General features: G+C 39.2%; 1 protein-coding gene across 1 annotated transcript in view; it reads left to right on the forward strand.

Annotated features, from left to right (window-relative positions):
* The window catches only part of CFAP61 (cilia and flagella associated protein 61), a 263247-nt gene that overhangs the window by 51107 nt on the left and 189033 nt on the right, over positions 1-23107 (forward strand). The window contains exon 9 of the mRNA XM_012757361.2: positions 18098-18189. Within this exon, the coding sequence (XP_012612815.2) occupies positions 18098-18189 (92 nt within the window). The remainder of the gene's footprint in view (positions 1-18097; positions 18190-23107) is intronic.

The following is a 23107-nucleotide window of genomic DNA, read 5'->3' on the forward strand; positions in this document are numbered from 1 at the left end:
GTTCATTCTGTAGTTATTAATATTTAACCCGTGACACACTAGGATCCTATAATAGTCTATGAGGACTGCCATAAGTAATTATCACAGACTGGGTGGCTTGAAAAACAGAAGTTTATTTTCTCACAATTCCAAGGCCAGAAGTCAAGGTGTCAGCAGGGTTGGCTTATTCTGAAGCCACTCTCCCTGGTTTGTAAAGGTACATCTTCTCCCTTCATCTTTACCTGGTCTTCCCTCTGTATCATCTGTGTCCAATTTCCTCTTTTCATTTATAAGGACACCAGTCATGTTGAATTAGGGTTCACCTAGTGACCTCATTTTAACTTAATTATCACTTTAAAGATTCTGTCTCCAAATATACTCACATTCTGAGGTATTGGGGGTTAAGACTTAAACATACGAATTTTGAGGGGTACAGGATGACACATGACAGCCCATAAGAGGCTCTGTGGTATCACCCTTCCTTCCTCTGGTCCCTGACAGGGTGGCAGTGGTGGTATGTGCTCAGGGCAAGGCCTGTTTGGGTATTTACATCCTCCTGTAAGCCCCCATTTTTCCCCTGGCTGGATATAAACTACACCTATCCAACACTCTGTCTCCACAACGACACCCCACTTCCCACCAAGTGGGCTTCTCATTGCCCCTGGGGTTCAGCTCCTTCTAGGAGAAGAGCTGCGCTCTGCATCCTTCAGGGGCCTGGTCACCTCCACTTCCCAGGAGGCTAGGGTGGGTTCTGTGGCCTCTTTCCCGTCTCTCATCTCAGTGGCCACACAGTATTATTACCCACTTGGTGGCAAGTGCCATCAAATTTGCCATTTTTTTCATTGTGATTTGGGCTTTGGGCATCTCAGTTCTTCCTCCTCTTCCTCCTTTCCTTCCCCCAGGGTCCTGTGGTACAGTTCTTTGGTGCCTTGCGGCCAAGGCTGCACTGCAAGGCTATGACAATACTTAAATGTTTCTACAAAGCCTAAGGTACTAATTTATATTTTTTACAATTTGAATTTTGTCTTTTTTAAACTACTGAATATCTTTTAGTATGTGAAGAATAACAAAATTTCATTCCTCCAAAGCTTTAGCTACTCTTGCCAATTTTGGTTTTCTAGAATTAACTATGTGAATTCTAATGCTTTACTAGAGATGTTGATAAAACAAGTAAATCACATCAGACCTTATGCCCAGGCTGAATAGGTTATCTCCAAGGTCAGTAGTCTCTAGACTCTTGCAGGGGTTCTGAGGGCACAGCCCATGGACTCGTAGCACACCAGGTAGAATATGACCCAGACCTGAAACACAGAACTTGTCAGGGACACTGCCCCAAAACCTATCTTGGTGAGCCTTCTGGTTATTTAATAAAACCTGTTGCTAATTTTCTGTCTTAATTCTAATGCTGGTCTCTAAACCCTTTCAAATGTCTTCAAAAACAACAACAGCAACAAAAGATGGCAAATACTTAAGAATCTATTATTTTGCAGAGAGCAAGATAACTGGGATTTGCATTCCTATTTTCCTCTTCAGCACTGGAGCAACCTATGATATGAGTCAGCCTCTCTCCAACAGTCAGATTCATTTCACAATGCTGGAAATACAAACACATTTTTATATAGGGCCTGGAGGTCTTTGAAAGAAAAGTGGCTTTATTTATATTCGTTATGATCATTATGTGCTGGGATTATTTTCTCAGTAGGGATGTCTCTTTTGCCCATATTTATGAAGCAGGGGAGAAGGCATTTAATGAATTTCAAGGGTGTATTTGACTGTAATACACATCTCAGTATATTCACATGTAAATAACCCTTTTATTTGTTCTCTCTGGTGACCTTTTTCCTTTTGGGGGTAGATCACAGTTTGTTGTTGTTTTTCATTTTCAAATAGAAGGCTGAATGATAATAATGAAAGATTATGCAAAAAAAATCCATGTTTAAAATAATGTTGATATGCCACTTGTGTTGCAGGATAATTATAGTAATTTGGCTATTACGCTATATGGAGTCAGGAGTTAGTTACTAGAAAACACAGTGATAGGGGTGATTCAAGGGATTTTCATCCCAACTGGCTGTTTGATCCTGCTGACTTTTCTCCTGAAAATCAATTGCTTGCGGAAAATACTCTGAATTCCCCCTTGATTAAATCAGCCCATTGTGGGCTGCACCCATCGCACTGAGGTCACTGTGAGTTCTGTTTACAAAGGGATTTTGACGACTCTTAAAATATCATGGGCCAAATTTAATCTGAGCAAAGCAACTAAGGAAGCAATTACTAAAAAAAATCACAGTTTTTGCACTTGGCAGCAAACAAAGGAAAATTTATTAATTCTAAAGCCCAACATGAAGCCATTTATTTTGCTATTTGGTCAATGGGCCTTCTCTCCACTGCATTTTGCTTGGGTTTTTGGTGTTTTGAGACCTCCAGGGACAGATAGGCTTGTAACTATGCAAAAGACCTCGAAGAGCCACCTTGGAAACATCTTTGACAACTTTTCTTCTCAAGGTTACAAGTAGATTCAGATTTTCTATTTCTTTTGAATCAATGTTAGGAAATTAGATTTTTCTAGAAAAGCTTAATTTAGTATATGAATTAAAAAACCATTAGCATACAGTTATGTATAAATATAGGTATGTATGTATATGTATATATATACATGATATATGTGTATATGCATGTATCTAACTCTGAAAAAAGACTGTCTTTTTTATTGAATGCTGATTTAAATCTACATGAAATATTCTAGAATAAAGAGAAATATAAGCAAATCATGAAACTACATAAAAAATAGTATTTTTAATAAGTGTGGGGAAATATTCAGCTTCCCTAAAACTGAAATGAACATTAATACCCAACATCCACCCCCCCCCACTTTTGCCTACTGAATTGTAAATATGTGCTGAAATTAAAATACTTTGTTCTGGGGGGAAAGTACCATAAGCCCTGAGATTTTCTGATGGCTCTAAAGTTTGACTGATATAATACTCTGGAATTAAATTTAGTCATTGTTACCAGAACCCATTAAATGTTCGTATTCCTTGATCTCAACTACAGCAAACCTGAGAAAATATTGCTAATACTATGAAAAGTTACATATTCAAGAATAGTCACAAAGCTTAATCTTAATACTAAAAACAAACAAAAAATTTTCAAATAAACAAGCAAATTAAAAACCCCTAATCTCCCACAAGAGGGAGATGGCTAAACTTGTCAATATCCACTGGACAGATGAGTACCAGCCTTTACAAAGAAGGTTAAAAATAGTGAGGGGAAATGGTTAAGATATAATCTTATGTGAAAAAAAAAAATCAATGCAAAATGAATTGAAGTATGAATAAAACTACCTATGATACATGTGTTATGAAGAATTCTGGGAGGTAATGAATTAAAATGACAAAAGAGATGGAGTTGTGGAAGTGGCACTAAGACAATGTTTTTATTTCCTCTATTTTTTAAAATGTGAAAACAATCTTAAATTTACAGAAAAGTTGAAGGTACTTTTTTTTTCCTTCTTGATCCATTTGAGAGGAAGTTGCTGACATGATGCTGTATCACCTCTGAATACTTTGGTGTATATTTCCTACAAAGAGGGATATTCTACTTTACAACCTCAAACATCCACCAAAATTAGAGAATTAACATGAATATGTTACTACCATTTAATCATCAATCCAAAAACCCCATTTATGTTTCTCCATTTGTCCCAGTGATGTCCTTCATAGCAGACAGGATCCAGCCCTGTCCAGATCCTAACTGTAACAAACTACAGTTAGTTGTCACACTATCTTTCAGTTCCGAACAGTTCGTCAGTCTTTCCTTGACTTTCATGACCTAGACACTTTTGAAAATTATAAGCCCATAGTTTTGTAGAATGCACTTTAATTTATCCCTGTGTTTGGTGTTTCTTCAAGATGAGATTCATGTCATGCATGTGGAACTCTGGGTTCTCAGTCTATACTATCTGGCATGACACATTTTCAGTCTGTCTCATTACCGATAATGTTGTGTGTCACTTCATTAAAGTGACTCTTTTAGGTAAAAGTTAAAATTATTTTAGCTTATCCCAGTCTGTGCAGAAATATATAATAATTTCATTATTCCTGACCTCTATATTGACTACTGTGATTTTCACTTGTAATGAAATGATCCTACTTTATTTCCCTCTTGGAGTTTCAGCTTTGCCCCACCCAGCAGCCCAGCAGAGATCCTTGCTGTGGTTGAGGTCTACTTGGGTAAATAATGCTCTTGGTTGCCCAGTAAGTCAGTCCTTCTGTGCTTGAGCTGGCTTCGGCCTCTGGTAACTGCTGCTCTATACTCCATTTCAAGTAAATGGTTCCTGACTCACTTTGAGACGAAAATAGATTTCACCAAGGCAGCTTCCATTCTACCTCTAACCAGGATGCTCCGGAGCTGCATGGACCCAGCTTCTAAGGGCTCAGTCTGAAGCTTTACCCCAAATTTCTTCTCTTCTGTAGCTGTGATTATATCTCTTGCTTTTCCTTAATGTTGTCTTTACTTTTTACCCTCTCTTTAAAATTAGACTTTTCTGTTCGGTCTTTTCAAAGAACTAGCTGTTAATCTATGAAGTCTATGGGTTTCTTTGTAATGTATTAATAAGTGCTTTTGTTCTTATGACCTCCTCCTAATTTCTTTGAATTTGTTTTGCTCTTTCTATTCTAGTTGCTTGATTAATTCATTTTCTTTTTTTTTTTTCTTGTTTTAATATAAAAGCATTTGTTGGGATGAAAGACTTTTCCTCTACCAACTTAGGTCCTCTACCAATTTAGGATTACGGGCCTGCAAATTAACTGACAATAGATTAACAGGAGAACAAATTATTATTATGTATGTGGAAGTACTCTGTAGTAGTGAATAACTCATTGAATAGCCAGAGGTAAATGTGTATATGCCAACTCAACAAAAGGGAAGTGGTAAGGCCTTGTGGGGATGAAGGGAAACTTCCCCTTTTGTGAAAGTTTGCTGGAAGATCAACTCACAGTTAGGACAGATAAAGGAGAGGAAGAGTTTTAGTTATCCTGTGCACTGGTTGAATCACAGAGTGATTGATTACCCAGTATCCCAAGGGGATCCAGATATTTTTATACCTCCTTCTAGAGGGGAGAGGGAGATAAGAAATATAGGTATTATAATTCTGTTTAGGGGCAATAAATTGCTGCTAGGGAGGATGAATGGGTGGGGGAAACAGATTGACTTGTAAATTAGCCCAAGAAACAGGTATTATGTTTAAAATTATTTGGAGCAGGTATAGTTGCATTCTTGATTTTCTTTCCTGCAATGTGGTGAAATAACAGGGAAAGGAAGTCAATTGTTCTTTCTGGCTGTCTGGTTATGCAGATAGAGGGAAAGCCCCTTCCAAGGGCCTGTTGATCTCTATGGGCCTTTAATTCAAAATAGTCATTATACCAATGAGTCATATTTTTGGGTGAAACTTCCTGAGCTCCTTCAACCTCACTTGGAAAGTATGGAAAGTTCTACTGGTCTTTTTTTTTTTTTTTTTTGAGACAGGGTCTTATTTTGTCACCCAGGCTAGAGTACAATGACATCATTATAACCCACTGCAACCTCAAACTCCTGAACTCAACCAATCCTCCTGCCTCAGCCTCCTGAGTAGCTGAGACTACAGGCGCATGCCACCACGCCCAGCTAATTTTTAAATTTTTTGTAGGGATGAGATCATACTTTTGCTCAGGCTGGTCTCAAACTCCTGGCCTCAAGCGATCCTCCCAAAGTGCTAGAATTACAGGCCAGAGCCACTGCGCTTATCCCTCTACTGGTCTTTTTGATGCTAATGGAAGTGGTCAGTCTCCTTCCTGCCTAGAAGCTCCCCCAGAGGGGTGGTTAAGGACACTTCCTATACTAAGGGTCAGTTTTCTCCTAATCAGGAAACTCCCTGGGGGTGTTGGGGGAGAAGGGGTCAATGGCTGCTGTATTTCCAGGAGGCTCTGATTGAGTTTGGATAATTTTTCTTTCTGTGGCTGCTGACAGTTCAGATATTTTCAGTTTAAAATAACCTCCATACCACCTCGGTAGGTTGTTAATCTCTTCATTTCCCTCATTTGAAACTTCTCAGGAAGTTTCACAAATAAGGAGCAGGGCTGATTGCTATGGAGTGAAGACTAGGGCCAGAAGTTCTGAGGTTAGAGATCTCCAAAAGAGAAGAAGAACATAGAGCTCTTTGGTGCATGCATTTTCATGATAAGATGGTGGTCATGGATATCTCTTATCAATGTGTAAAATAATTTTAAAGAGACTTATTCTGAGCCAAATTTGAGGACCATGACCCAGAGCCACTCCCAAGAGGCCTTGAGCAGTGAACTGTATGTGATTGGGTTACAGTTTGGTTTTTATACATTTCAGGGAGTCAGGGATTACAGGTAAAGTCGTAAATCAATATGTGGGAGGCATACATTGATTTGGCCCAAAAAGGTGGGACATCTCGAAGGGGGGTGCTTATAGGTTATAGGTGGGTTTAAAGATTCTTTGGATTATAATTGGTTAAAGACATGAAGCTTTGTCTAAAGGCTTGGAATGTTTTAACATAAGGAGCTGTTATCAGAGGTAAGTCAAGGGACAAAGATTTGTTGTGTAAATTAAGGACCTGCAGGTTTATTTTGCATGCCTTTTGGCCTGTTAATGGTTACAGAGGAAGTCCCCAAGAAGGGAGGGGGGGCATGATAAGGCATATCTGACCTCCCTCCTCCTGGCAGACAATATAATTTTAGGATATTCCTTTGGCCACGAGGGTGTCCATTCAGTCAGCCAGTTGGGGTTGAGCCTTAAAATTTTACTTAAGTTCACAGATGTAAAATAACTATCTTTGTCCTATATAATATGTTTAACTTTGAATTGTATTTAATATGATATAATATTTCCATTCCTAGGCCCATATTGTACCACAAGAAATTTTATAATAAAGTGTTCAGAGCAATGTCCTCCAAGTCTTGGGCAGAGACAATTTTGGCATGGGGCTAGGAAGGAAGAATGAATCCTAGACCACTTTTCTCTAGTCTCCTGCCCCATGTTTTGCCTTTCACATTTAGATCTACCATTCACATGTGATTGATTTTCATGTATGGTGTGATATAGGAATCAAATTTTATTTTAAAAAAATGGATATCCAATTGACCAAGTACCATTTATTGAAAAGGTCATTCTTTCCCCAATTGCAATACCACCTTTGTCATAAATTAAATGTCCATAAAGGGGTGCATCTCTTGGGGATTCTCTATTGTATTTGTCAACACAGTACCATCTTAATTACCATAGCCTTATGATAGATAAACTTGACAGTGGTAGAGAAAGTCTTTCCACCTTGTTTTTTAAGAATGTGTTTTTAATTCTTCGTTGTCTGATTTTCCACATAAACTTGATAATTAGTTCCAAAAAATAAAAACTTTTGGGATCTTGAATGGGATTACTTCAAATTTATAGATTAGTTTGGAAGGAACTGGTGTCTGTATAATATATAAAGACTTCTAATCTCCAAGCGTGATATGTCCCTTTGTTTATGGAGGGGTAATTAAATTTCTTAATTTCTTTCTAAGATGTTTTATAGTTGGTGCATAGAGGCTTTATACATTGATGTTAGATTCATTCCTAGATTTATTTGATATTTTTACGTTATTGTAAATATCTTTTTAAAATCTTTGTTTTCAAATTGTTTGTGGTTATGTAGGAATTCAATGGGCTTTTTTATATTGAACTTGTATCTGGCAACCTTGCTATACTGACTTATTGATTCTAACTAGCATTTATCTGTAGATTCTTTTATATTTTCCCTGTATAATATAAATTTTTATTTTTTATTTTATAATATTTATACTTTTAATTTTTTAATTCATTGGCTAATACTTCAAATGGAAGATGTATTAGCAGACATCCTTTTGTTGATATCAATATTAATTGGAAAGCTTTCAGTATTTCACCACTAAGGATGACTTTGTGAACACTTGTTATCAGATTAAGGAAGTTTCTGTGTTTCTAGTTTTCTAAGAGTTTTCATCATGAATGGTTTGATTTTTTAATCAAATTGAATTTTATAAAATGCTTCTTTCTGTGCTCACTGAGAGGATTATATGATAAGTCTTCTCTATTATTTTGTTAATAAGGTGAATAACTTTGATTGACTTTTGTATGTTAGCTATTTTGTTAATCTCAATTTTGTCTTATTTTACCTAATATGTAAAGAGCTCAGAATTTAGTATTGATATGTTATTCTTTTTCTGCAATGCTAGATTTTGTTTGCTAATGTTTTGTTAGGATTTTGTGGCCAGGCGTGGTGGATCATTCCTGTAATCCTAGCACTCTGGGAGGCCAAGGCGAGAGGATGGCTCAAGGTCAGGAGTTCAAGACCAGCCTGAGCAAGAGTGAGTCTGCGTCTCTACTAAAGATAGAAAGAAATTAGCTGGACAACTAAAAATATATAGAAAAAATTAGCCGGGCATGGTGGCCCATGCCTGTAGACCCAGCTACTCGGGAGGCTGAGGCAGCAGGATTGCTTGAGCCCAGGAGTATGAGTTTGCTGTAAGCTAGCCTGACACTACGGCACTCTAGCCTGGGCAACAGAGTGAGACTCTGTCTAAGAAAGAAAGAAAGAAAGAAAGAAAGAGAGAGAGAGAGAGAGAGAGAGAGAGAGAGAGAGAGAGAGAGAGAGAGAGGAGGGGAGGGGAGGGGAGGGGAGGGGAGGGGAGGGGAGGGGAGGGGAGGGGAGAGGAGAGGAGAGGAGAGGAGAGGAGAGGAGAGGAGAGGAGAGGAGAGGAGAGGAGAGGAGAGGAGAGGAGAGGAGAGGAGAGGAGAGGAGAGGGAAAAGAGAAAAGAGAAAGAAAGAAAAAGAAAGGATTTAGTAGCTATGTTCATAAATGAGATTGGCCTGCTACTTTCACTTCTTGAAATTTTCTTGCCAGACTTTGGAAATGAGGTTATGCTAGCCTCATAAAATAATTTGAAGCATATTCTCTCTTCTATACATTGAAAGTTTATTACTTAGTTTATTTTAAAAGTTAGTTTTATTATTTCCAAAGAATAGAAAAGAAATACACTTTGGGGTACATGTGATAATTTAATACATTCATATAATTTGTAAAGGTCAAAGAGTGTAATTGGGATATCTATCACCTTAAATATTAATCTTTTCTTTATGCTAGAAATATTCAAATTATTTTCCTCTAGCTACTTTGAAATATACAGTAGATTATTGTAACTTATGGTCCCCCAATTGATCAAACACTAAATTTTATCTCTTCTATTAAACTGTATATACCCATTAATCAAGCTTTCTTCATGCCCCCCTCCCCCTGACCACTAGGCTTCCTGGCCTCTGGTAACCACCAATCTACTCTCTATCTTCATGAGATCCACATTTTTAGCTCCACATATAAATAGGGACATGTAATATTTGTCTTTCTGTGCTTGACTTATTTTATTTAATGTAATTATTTCAGTTCCATCCATGTTGCTGCAAATGACAGGATTTCATTCTTTATTAATGGCTGAAAAATATTCCACTATGTGTGTGTGTTTGTGTGTGTGTGTGTGTGTGTGTGTGTGTGTGTGTGTGTCTATATATGCCACATTTTCTTTATCTGTTCATTGATGGGTACTTAAGTTAATTCTATATTTTGGCTATTATCAATAGTGCTGTAGTAAACATAAGAGTATAGATATCTCTTCAATATATTGTTTTTCTTTCATTTGGATATACTCAGTAGTGGAATAACTGGATCATATGATAGTTCTATTTTTAGTTTTTGAGAAATCTCCATACAGTTTTCCATAGTGGTAGTACTAATTTACCTTTCTACCAACAGTATATGAGGGTTCCCCCTTTCTCTATATCCTCACCAGCATCTGTTCTTCCATCTTTTTGAATAAAATCTATTATAACTGGGGTGAGATGATATCTCATTGTGGTTTTGATTTGCATTTCTCTAGTGACTAATGATGTTGAGCATTTTTTCATGTACCTGTTGGTCATTTGTCTATCTTCTTTTGAGAAATGACTATTCAGATCCTTTGCCCATTTTTAATCAGATTATTTGAAGCGGTTTTTTGCTATTGAGTTTTTTGAGCTCCTTATATATTCTGGTTGTTAATCCCTGATCAGATGGGTAGTTTGCAAATATATGACAACACTAACAGTACTGACAGACAATGAGGATGAGACACAGGCACTACCTTAGCTATTCCCCAGTACTGTTCCCCAGTACTGTTCCCCAATACTTAATGTTGCTACCTCTCCATTGTCTGTAGAAAAATTGTCTTCCATGAAACTTAGGAACCAGGATGAAGGGCGTGGGGGAGTATCCGCCAGCAGGAGGTGAGTGGCAGGCAAGCAAGCAAAGCTTCATCTGTATTTACAGCTGTTCCCCATCATTCCCATCACAGCCTGAGCTCCACCTCCTCCCCATCCCCAAATCCCTGGAAAAATTGTCTTCCATGACACTGGTCCCTGGTGCCAAAAAACATTGGGAACCGCTGTTCTACCAGATGCACTGGAGCTCCTTTATATGGTATTTTTCCTTTCTTTCTTTTTGCTTCCCTTGGGACCTTTTCTTTATCTGTGATCTTTGGGAGCTTGATTATTAAATGCCTTGCATAGTCTTGTACGGGTTAAATCTGCTTGGTGTTCTATGACCCTCTTATACCTGAATATTGATATATTTTTCTAGGTTCTCAAAGTTCTCTGTCATTATTTCTTTTAATAAACTTTCTATACCAATCTTGCTCTACCTTCTCTTTAAGGCCAATAATGCTTAGATTTGCCCTTTTGAGGCCATTTTCTAGATCTTTCTTGTAGGTATGCTTCATTTTTCTCTTCTTACTATGTATTTTCAAATAAGCTGTCTTCATGCTGACTAATTCTTCTGCTTGGTCCATCTGCTGTTGAGAGACTCTGATGCATTTCTCAGTTTGTCAATTGAATTCTTAAGCTCTAGAATTTCTGCTCATTTTTAAAAAATTATTTCAATCTCTTTGTTAAATTTCTCTCATAGGCTTCTAAATTCCTTCTATGTGTTATCTTGAAGTGCATTGAGTTTCTTCAGGATAGCTATTTTGAATTCTTTGAAAGTTCACATCTCTCCATCACTCCAGGATTGGTCACTGGTACCTTATTTATTAATAGTTTGTTTGGTGAGATCATATTTTCCTGGATGTTATTGATGCTTATGTATGTTCGTTGATATCTAGGGATTGAAAAGTTAGGTATTTATTTTAATCTTCACAGTCTGGGTTCGTTTAAACCCATCCTTCTTGAGAAGGCATTCCAAGTATTCAAAGGGAATTGACTATTGTGATCTAAGTCTTTGGTCACTACAGCCATATCAGCAGCAGGGATGCTGTCAGGACTGGGTCCTTCCCTTCAGGGCAGCATGTTTCCTTCTGGCCCAGGTTGGGTCCATAAATGCTATCCCGGAACTAAGGCCTGCAATTGAGGTGCTTCAGGAGTCTGCTGAATCAGCTTAGTACTTTATTTTACTGTGGCTGAGCTGGTACCTAAGTTGCAAAACAAAGTTCTCGAACTCTCCCCTTTCCTTTTTCCAAGTGGAAGTAGACTCTTCCGGAGCCACACTGCCTGTAATTGAGGTGGGAGGTAACACAGGCACTGGCTTAGCTGCTACTGCTGGTGTCTCACTGGATCACATGCACTCCAAGTCCACTGGCTCCAAACCAGCACAGCCACAGGAATTGCCCAAGGACTGCAGCCTTTGTGGCCCAACTGCCTTATGAGTTTAGTCCAGGCCCCAGGCTGCTTTTTGTCAGTTGGTGGAGCCAGAAATCAGATTTCTAGCTGGGCTGGTCTAAATGCTCCTTCCATGGGCACCAGCAGAATTCTGCCCTGTGCTGTGTTCCCCTGTGCCAGGGGGGCCCTGAGTTTCAATGTTAAGTCCCACAATCATTTCACTCTTCCTCCCCCTGCACACACAGATTCTCTCTCCACTCGTGGTGCTGGTGCGGCACTGCCAAGGGCTGGGGGAGGGGTGGCATAGACAATGCACGATTGTCTTTTCTGCCCGTTTCAGTGCGTCTTTCCTTGATATAATGGTAAAATCAGGTAATATGATAGCTCACCTGATTTTGTTTTTTCTGAAGGTGCTTGCTTGTGTGGATAGTTGTTGAATTTGGTGTTCATGTGGAGAGATGATCGCTAGAGATTTCTATTTGGCCATCTTGCTCTGCCCTCTTTGTGAGTAAGGATCTTGAGATGAGGAGACTATCCTCATCTGAGGGGCCCTTAATGCTGGCACAGGCATCCTTGTAAGGGGGAGACAGAGGGAGATTACACAGGCAGAAGAGGAAGAGGCAACGTGATCATGGAAGCAGAGAGTGGAATGATGTAGCCACAAGTCAAGGAGTGCTGAAGCCTACAAAAGCTGAAAGGGACAAGGAATAGATTCTCTCCTAGAACCCTGGGGAGTGAGCATGGCCCTTCTGGTACCTTAATTTCAGCCCAGGGATACTGATTTCTAACTTCTGGCCTCCAGAACAATAAGAGATTAAATTTCTGTTATTTTAAGGCACTAAGTGAGTGGTAATTTGTTAGAGCAGCCGCAGGAATTACAAAGAAGACCAAAGGGAAGGTGGCCAACCAAGGCAGAAAAACATGGCAAGAAATAAGGACTTCTTCACTCTCCAGGAAAGTTCCTTGAAAGAGTTCTCTGTGCTCATTGTTGCCTTTGTCTTTTATTGTCTCAGGGCTACTTCTTGTCATTCAGGTCTCAGCTTATTGTCAGGGAGGACTTTTCTGACCACTCTATCTAAAGCAGCCACTGAGATCTGATTTTCTTTTCTTTTCTTTTCTTTTTTTTTTTTTTTAGGCAGACTCTCATGCTGTTGCCCCGGCTACTAGAGTGCTGTGGTGTCAGCCTAGCTCACAGCAACCTCAAACTCCTGGGCTCAAGTAATCCTCTTGCCTCAGCCTCATAGGTAGTTGAGACTACAGGCATGCACCACCATGCCCATCTAATTTTTTCTATTTTTAGTTGTTTGGCTAATTTCTTTCTATTATAGTAGAGACTGGGTCTCGCTCTTGCTCAGGCTGGTCTCACACTCTTGAGCTCAAGCAATTCTCCCGTCTCGGCCTCCCAGAGTGCTAGGATTACAGGCACAGGCATGAGCCACCACACCCGACCTGAGATCTGATTTTCTATGTTCCATCCTTAATATTTTCTTGTATACCTACTAACTTGCTTCAGCAGTGCAAGGCCCTCTTCTGTCTGCTTACTTGCTGAATCCCTAGCAATGTTTGTCTAACAAATGGTAGGTATGAAGTATATATTTTTAAATGAATAAAACAACAAGTAAATGAACACTGGTCTGTTTTCTTCATACCTCTGTTCTAGCAACTCTTACACAGTAAGATAGTTGGGGTGGGGGGTGTGCACCCCCATGTAGCCTGATCACTTCAGAGCCACTAAGAATAAGGTCTGCAACTTATTCATTATTTACTTCTAGGTACTTAATAGAGTGTCTGTAACTAGTCCTCCATTGAACTTTGAATTGAATGATTTAACTTGAATCTCTAATCTTTCCTTTCTCTTCCTCTTAAAACTGAGTGCCTTAAATTCATTAGTCAGTCTTTTCTGAAGTCATCCATAATATTCAAACACTAAACAAAAATTACCATTTTATAATATTTTGAAGATAGAAATTTACATTTATAATTAAACTTTTTTGGAATTTTAATTGCATTAGTAATATAATATATGAAACTATCCTCCCTTAAAAATATTAGGATCATGTAGTTAAAGCTGAGTTCCTTGTGATCAGCTTCCAATCCTGGTTTTCCCTCACATCCCCAGAAATAGCCCTTGTTATAACTTTAGTATGTATGCTTCCAGATTTCTTTTTTTGTACTTTTATATAAAGTCCATGTATTCATAGAAAAAAACACTACCTTTTTGAGGGAGTGTTTTTTACATAAATGGTATCATATGGATATGCAATGGTTAGAAATTTCCTTCTTCAGCTTTTTGAGATCTAATAATGTTGATATGAATAGGTCTAGGACATTCCTTTTACCTTCTGTATAGCACTGTATGGAATGTGCCACATTTGTCCTTGGATGGATATTTAGGTTGTTCCCATTATTTTGCTATTGCAAACAGTGCTGCAATAAACACCCTTGTACGTGTCTCCTTGGGCCCCTTGCAAGAGTATCTACAGGCTGCATTCCCAGGATTATTCTTGGTAGGCTTGGTGATACATAGCCACCAAACATGGCTGTACCAGTGGCCTTCCTCCTGAGCCTTTCCTATTTCCCCAGTACTTAGTGTTGTCAGAATTTTTGACTTGTCCAATATGATAGGTGTGGAAAGAAATACCAGTTGTTTAATTCTATTCTCCACATACTATTGAGGTTGAACACTTTTCGTGTTTATTGGTCACTTACATTTCTTGTCAATTCATTTCCTTTGCCTATAGGGTTGTTTCTGTTTCTTGGAATTCAATCATTGACCTATTATTATATTTGTTGCAAATATTTTATTCATGTATCTAATTATTTTTAAACATTTTCAGGGTGCTTTTGAAAGAACTTTTAAATATTGGTGTGGTCAAATATGCCAATATTTTTCTTTTATGACTTCTGCTTACTGCATTTCTCAGGAAGGGTTTCCCCACCTACAATATCATAGAAATATTTGCCTGTATTTTCTTCTAGTAATTTCAAAGTGGGTTTTTAAAAATCTTTAGGCTATAATCTAATGGCTTTTTTTTTTTTTTTTTTTTTGAGACAGTCTCACTCTGTTGCCAAGGCTAGAGTGCAGTGGCATCATCATAGCTCACTGCAACCTCAAACTTCTGGGCTCGAATGATCGTTGAATCACCTCCTGAGTAGCTGGGACTACAGGCATGTGCCACCATGCTTGGCTAATTTTTCTATTTTTTTGTAGAGACAGGGATCTCATTCTTGTTCAGGCTAGTCTTGAATTCCTGACCTTCAAGCAATCCTCCTGCCTCAGCCTCCTAGAGTACTAGGATTACAGGCATGAGCCACTGCTCCTGTCCTACAATGATTTTTTGTGTGTAGTACGAAATAGGGGCCAAAACTTATTTTTTCTCATAAGGTTAGACAACACTATCAAATATTTTATTTTTTCCCCACTAATTTGAAGTGCCACTTTTAACATATTTCAACATTTCATAACTATCTCACTCTATTTCTGAATTTTATTCTATGAATTTTATCCTGTTCTATTCTTACCCTAATAACCTACTGTTTTAATAACTGTGACTTTATAATATGTCTTAATATTCAGTAAGGAATTTTGCCTACTCTGTATTCTTCTTTCTTAAAATTTTGTTTAGTCATTATTCCTCCATATTTACCCTTTTAGAATCAGTTTATTTCATTACACACAAAATATTATTGAGATTTTTGATGGATATTTAAAATAAATATGAAAAATATAAGATTACATATTATTTATTCCTAAAGCTTTTAAGATGTACTATTTCGTATCCCCTATGTATTATTCCTATTAGATAAGGAGTAGGATAGATCCAAACTATTGTGGGACCTAAAGTCTATATAATTTGGAGGCCTCTTTAGGGATAATTATGAAAATAATGAATGCAACAGTAGATGCTGTGCTTAAGAGAGGCCTGTGCTAGGGAGGTAGCTCTAGCTTTAATAGCTTCACGGTAAACCCACTTCAGATAAGCAGACTCACTTAGAGAAAGTCCTGGCAAATTGTGCCTTCACTCCCACTAGAGTAAATCACTAGTTCATAACTTCTAAGTCACTTAGGTGGTATAAGCCATAAAATAACAATTAAATTTTCAGCCTCAGTCATATTTTTAGTTGTGTGTTACCTAATACCACTGCCTCTGCTTTCCCTGGGATAGCATCTCCCATTCGAGGGTCTCAGGGTACATTATGAACAGTAACTAATTAAAGCTCACAAACCCCCCCAGAGACACTGGAAAGAGAAATATAGCATCACCTCGCCCAGTTCTGAAATGCAGCCACCTCTAGGGACCAGAATGGCAGCTGCTTAATAATAGACTGCAACACCTCATGGCAGTTTAGCCAAGGCAATTAGTCATCGTAGTTGGTAATTGTCTCATGAACATTAGACTGTCAAACAGTTAAGTCACCAGGGTTATTAGTTCATCACAAATTTGATCCAATCTTTAACACTTTTTGCTTTTTAGTAATCTTGTCTTAATTATAAAAGAAATATATGCACAGGGAATGTCTGCCTTTTCTTTAGTTGCATTTTTTAGTTCTTCAAGTTTAAAACTTAAAATAGGAAAGAAGTATATTTTTTAAAAAATAAAGTATGACAAGAATAGGGAGTGGATGTTTTCTTCATTCACAAATTTGCTGCTGAGTAAAGCTAATCATTGATGGTAAAAGTCAAAATAGTGGATACTTTTGAGAGGAATATTGACTGGATAGGGAAGCTGGTGCTAGAGATGTTTTATATATTCATCTAAGTGGTTTTTAAAATCTCAAATTCACTGAGCTGTACACTTTTTGTATGTGTGTCATATCTCAACAACAAAGTCAATTAAAATAAAAAGCATGCTGCTCTTGTCATCACGAGAATGCTAGAATCTACCCCACATAGTCTACCCTGGACTATGGAAACCATAGGCACCCTGGAAAACCCGCAGGGTGCAAGACATATTCAGGAACTAGAGATGTGAACTTTTTATTTTCCTCAAAGCATCTTTCTTCAGAAGAGAGATTCTAAGTGCTTTGCCCTTCTCTTCTCAGGATATTTTCTCTTCATGCCAAAAGAGGTACCTTTTAAGCTGAGATGTGATTCACTCTCACTGTACCTTTAACATTTTGCACCTCTCCAATTATGCCCTTTATACCTCCCTGGGCTTCTATTTTTTATCTTAGAATTTCATTCTGTTTCATTCACCTACGTCTTTGCCGGAAGGCAGTGTGAGGCAGTGATCTGGTGATTTGGGGTGGAGAGGTATCTGCAGGGGCTGTTGCTGTGGCAGACACTAGAACACCGTGGGAGAGGAGGAAGCAGAGAGGACCCTGGGCTGCCCCTGGCCTTACAGTGTCTGATGTGATGGTTAAAAACAAGACAACAGAGCAGCGGTGTCTCTGGAGCCTCCAGTGCGCCCATAGTCCCTCCTGTGTCTGTGACAGCACTGCTGAGGTGGGACAGCCACCTGGCAGAGCGTCCCAGGGATTCTCTGAGTTAAGGCAGAAGGGCTGAGAGCAGATGTCCTGGCTGAGAATTCCCCAGCAGTGGGCACTGGTGGAGGCAGAAAGCAGAGCAAGCAATGTCCTGCAATGTCCTCTCCCCATCACCCTCCTTCAGAATAGAAGGATTTGAAAAAAGATGGAGAGGGGAAGGAGGAGGGAGAGATGCCAGAGCAGGAGGAAGAGGAGGAGCAGACAAAATGGGAAAATTTTTTTTTCTACTATACTTTTTATTACAGGTTAAATACATAAAGCCTACCCTGATTATTGACTTTCCAGAATGTGTTAAAACAAGAGTGCTCAACTCCAGTTCTTCTTGCTTAGAAAATAGAAAAGTGAACATCATGGTCACTGGCAGACCACAAGTTCATGGTATTTGCAAGCAAAGAGCAAGCAGCCCTTGTGATAACCCTTGGCATTAGGTGGCACTGATGTAGCTACTTGTGGTCTTTTCCACCTTCTGTCTTAAGATCATTTCAAAGCCTGCCATCCAGGAAGTTGATAATCCATTGTTCGTAAACTTCAAAGGGCGGGGGTGGGGGCACTGTCAAAGCATCCCACTGCCCAGTAGTGACTGACAGAGGTAGCATGGCATGGCCTCCTGCAAGCCAGGCCTGGGCCAGACCCACCATGCGTTGTTTCACTTCCACAACTCCGCCCAGGGGCAGCTGTATCTCATCTCTATCATGCAGATGAAGGCACAGAGAGGTCAAGGGAGGAACTTGCCCAGGATCCCTGTATCAGTGTCAGCATTGGGTGGGCTGCAGATACCCTGCTCTTCCCACCTCAAGGTATTGCCCTCTGGAATAAAATTCTTCAGACATGCTGTAGTTTAAAAACACATGACCACGCTGCCCAATTTTCTGTGGTTTTGCAGGTATTTATCATCTATTTTCTGTCTTTGTTCTGTTCTTTCTCTCACAGATGCTAAGGTCAAGAGTAGCAGCCAGAGTTCCCAAAAAGTAGTTGAGGAGCCACAGGCACCTGTTGCTTCAGAGGCCACGGAAAGCACCCAGGTAAGGGAGAAAATTCTCTCATGCCTGGGGCGCAGGGATGGGCCTGGGGGCTACTTGGGACACCAGGGGTCCCTGTTGCTGGGGTCACTACCGAGATGTTGTAATGCCTGATGCAGAAAAGTTCTCACTAGCACTAAGGTGAGGGAGACCACAGGCGGGGGACAGCAGAGGCCTGCGTTTGGTAACAGACAAATCAGCCTTGCTGGCACTCCAGAATGCAGATCAGAATGGAATGTCAGTCCTTCTCTGCCTTCTTCCCACCCCAGCTGCTGACTTCAGAGGGCTGAGGCAGATAAAGCTGCTTATTTAAAGCTCATTAGGAAATGTAGACTTTCTGAAGAAATGTACACAGTATCTGCATACTCAAATGGAGCAGCATTTTCCCTCCTGCCCTGATTAGGCCCTATAAACTATAGAAATGCCACCATAGCTCTCTGGAGAGTGGCTGGGCTTCGTTGTCCTTGACTGGCCTCAGAAGGAGCCTTCTACTACACCTTCATGCCAACAGGGTGATGCTAATAGAGTGCTGTGTGTGCTGCTGTTACTGCCCTAGCCTAAAAAGCTGGATGCACCCACACCAAGGGTCTAGAATCAGCCATGTTATAAACTAGAGGGAATTTGGTGGAGGGGCCCAGGAATCCAGCCATCTTTCCATCTCTGCCAATCTCTGACCACTAATGGGTTCACCGTAATATAAAATGCCCACATTTTCTGGGCTCTGGGTCTTCACATATTCCTATAGGGCCTCGGGGTATGCCCCTTGTGTCCTCAGGAGCTAGGCTACTCAGATCCCCTCCTTTTCAGATGACTACACCAAGAGGGTGCTGCAAGAGTAGGGAAAACAAATTGTCTCACTTCTAGGTTAATGTTGTCAGCCTTGTGCCACATCCGCACTGCATGTGGCCAGAATCTCAGGGTGTGTTTCACACTGCACAGCTCCTTCAGCCTCTGTTCTACTGACTCTTCTACCTAGCTGGGCCCAGAACCCCTCCTTTTCCCCAGGATATGGGCAGTGCAGTACCATTGCTTTCTGGCCGTCAGCCTCCTCTGTTCTTTTTTTGTTCTGTCTTATCTTGAACAAAATAATGTTCCCCTTTACCCATCAACTCATGCAAAGAAATTCTGGGGAAGAAGAGGAAGGAAGGAAGACCTGAGTCTTAACACTAGGCCACTTGGATTATCCTCCCTGATTTTCATGTTATCTCTATGGAAAAATGCATTCTGATCCCCCGAACCAAAAAAGGACCCAATCTATAACGTTACAAGTGCTGATCTATTCTCTGCACAGAGATTGGGTGCTCCTGATGGTCAGGCACTCTGCTAGGTGCTGAGGGTATGCAGGAGACTAAAACACAGCCTTAGCCTTCAAGAGGTTATGGGGTGGTGGGAAGAAGACAGGTCTACAATTAAGTATGTGGAAATGGGATGGGAAACATCCCAGAAGAGGGAACTCAAGGGAGAACTGAACCTTTTAAAGAAGATTGTATGGCATGGATTAGATTGAGGGAAATTAAGCTGATGAATGGAATTAATAAAACAAAAGTGCAAGGGACTTCTGCTTCTGCTAAGATGGAGTAACAGCAACTGGATTTACTCTCCTGCCTAAAACAACCAAAATGTGGCTAAAATATATGAAATGACAGTTTTCAAGATACTGCTCATCACTGTAACAAAGGACAGTGATGCCTGAGAGATGGGAAAATAAGCTAAGTGAATCCTATGACTGCCCCAGTTTATTGCCTTGAGAGAATTTCCAGGCCACAACACAGGGCAAGAAGAACCTGTGTTGTTCTGAGTTGAAGAGACAGATTTTTAAGTTCATGAATACTAAAGCCACTTAGGTTTGAAGGACAGAGTACCATAAAGGAGAGAGCTTCACAGAGAGAAGCATCGTTGATCAGCAGAGGATCACTCTTGAGTATTCCAGTGAGTGCTGATCAGACCATGTGTGTGAAGGAAACTACTTAAGGTCAGGCTGAGGAAAGAACCTTCCCAGAAAGATTAGACTTAACAGTGCCTCGTGTTTATACAAGGTTAGGAATAGTACCTGTTCTCACCAGCCACACTGGAAAATCTTATGAATCAGAAGACACTGAGAGAGTACAAAGACAAGTTTTTCTCAGTAATGGGGAATAATTATCTCTAGAGAGGGCACTGCCAGTCATGTGTCACAGATCATTAGAGCAAGAACCAAAAGTATCAAACTGTTTCCAAGAAACTTAACTGAGTCCCAGAACAAAGTTTAAGACTATCTGTAGGAATACAAAATTACCCAGCACCCAACTGGGTAAAATTCACAATGTTTGGAATCCAATAAACTTACTAGGTACTCAGAAAACTTGGACTATATTAATATGATGCATAAGATGGAGGTAAATTAATCAATTGAAACAAACCCAGATTGAAAAATGTTAGAATTAGAGGTTAAAAACATTAAAACTGTTATTATATGTTCCAAAGGTTAAGGAGAGACATAAGAAGATATAAAAATGCCCCAAATAAAACTTCTAGAGATTAAAAACTTCAATACATGAGATAAAAAATACAATGGAAGGATTAACCACAGGTTAGACATTGCAGAGAAAAAGATTAGTGAACTTGAAACAAAGATAAGTGAGAATTTTTTTTAAAAGGTCAACAGGAGTTAGAGAGAAGCCTGAGCAAGAATAAGACTCCATCTCTTCTGAAAATAAAAAAATTAGCCAGGCATGGTGGCATGAGCCTGTAGTCCTAGCTACTCAGGAGGCTGAGACAGGAAGATCGCTTGAGCCCAGGAGTCTGAGGTTGCTGTGAGCAATGATGATGCCACTGTCACTCAGGTGACCAGAGACTCTGTTTCAAAAAAAAAAAATAGTCAGTAGTCAGTATCAATATCTGTAAGCTTTGGGACAACTTAAAGGACCTAACGTGTGTAATGGAAGTTCATATAAAGAAAGAGAGGTTGAGACAGAAAAAAAATATTTGAAGAAATAATGACAGAAAAAATTCTAAATTTGATGAAGACAGTAAACCCATAGATACAAGAAGCTCAGCAAAAACAAGAACATCAAGAAAACTAAACCAAAGCCAATCATAATCCAATAGTGACGAACCAGTGATAAAGAGAAAATCTTAAAAGAAGCCAGGAGTGGGGGTGGAGGAAGTCAAGTTAGGAACAGAGGAACAAAAGAAAAATGATTAAGAATAACAGCAGATTTCTTGTTAGAAATAATGCAAGCAAGAAGACAGTTGAATCACCTCTTTAAAGAACTGAAAGAAAATAAACTACCACCCTAGAATTTTATACTCAGTAAATATTTTTCATTCAGAAATAAAGGTGAAATAAAGACTTTTGTCTACACACAAAAAGTGGAAGGACACATTACTAGCAGACCCACATTACAAGAAATGTTTAAAGAAAGCTTTTCAGGCAGAAGGAAAATGATACCAGATGGAAATCTGGATCTACACAAGGGATGAAGAGCACTAAAATAGTAACAAAATAGATCAATGTATAAGATTTTGTCTTTAATATTCATATATCTTTAAAAGATAATTGACTTCTTAACAATAAAAACAACATAGTATGGGGTTTATAACATATGTAAAAATGGAATGTATGACAATAATAGCACAAAGACTTTGAGGGGGGGAATGTAAGTATACTATTTTAAGGTTCTTATACTATATCTGAAGTGGTATAATGTCATCCAAAGACAGTCTGAGATAACTTAAATATGTACACTAAAGTTACAAGTCAGATTCAGAGAGTTATATCTAATAAGCCTACAGAAGAGACTAAATAGCATCATAAAATACACAATTAAACCAAAAGAAGCCAAAAAGACAGGAAAGAGAGAAAAAAGAACAGATGGGACAAATAGCAAGACGATAGACTTAAATCTAACCATACCAATGACTGCATTAAATGTAAACGGTCTCAATATCCCATTTAAAGAGCATATAAATCAGATCTTAATTTTACAATATATTGCATTTGGTGGTGCTATTTTTATACAGTAAAGCAACAGCTTTGCAGTAAAATAAGAGAATTTTAATAAAACAACTTCATTAATCATGAAAAAAACAAGCAAACAAAAACACCATTGACCAATTTGACCTAATTGACATCTATAGAATACTATACCCAACAACAGCACAATATGCATTCTTTTGAAGTGCACATGAAACATTTATCAATATCAACCATATTCTGGGCTAAAAACAAATCTTTTTTTTTTTTTTTATTTTATTTTGGCATATTATGGGGGTACAGATTTTAAGGTTTCAATAAATGCCCATTTCCCCCCCTCCCCCCAAAAGTCTGAGTCTCCATCATGACCATCCCCCAGATGGTGCACATCTCACTCACTATGTATGTATATACCCGCCCCCCTCCCCCCTCCCACCTGCCCAATACCCTATTACTGTAGCACCTATGTGTCCACTTAGGTGCTACTCAGTTAATACCAGTTTGCTGGAGAATATATCTGGTGCTTGTTTTTCCATTCTTGGGATACTTCACTTAGTAGTATGGGTTCCAGCTCTAACCAGGAAAATATAAGGTGTGCTATATCACCATTGTTTCTTAGAGCTGAATAGTACTCCATGGTGTACATATACCACATTTTATTAATCCATTCTTTGATTGATGGGCACTTGGGCTGTTTCCACAGCCTTGCAATTATGAATTGTGCTGCTATAAACATTCGAGTGCAGGTGTCTTTTTTGTAGAGTGTCACTGGATCATTTGGGTAGATGCCCAGCAATGGGACTGCTGGATCAAATGGTAGATTCACTTGTATCGCTTTAAGGTATCTCCATATTGCTTTCCACAGAGGTTGAACTAGTTTGCAGTCCCACCAGCAGTGTAGGAGTGTTCCTCTCTCTCCGCAACCACGCCAGCATTTATTGTTTGGAGATTTTTTGATAAAGGCCA

The sequence above is a fragment of the Microcebus murinus genome, chromosome 16 (genome assembly GCF_040939455.1).
Source record: "Microcebus murinus isolate Inina chromosome 16, M.murinus_Inina_mat1.0, whole genome shotgun sequence".
Classification (NCBI taxonomy): domain Eukaryota; kingdom Metazoa; phylum Chordata; class Mammalia; order Primates; family Cheirogaleidae; genus Microcebus; species Microcebus murinus.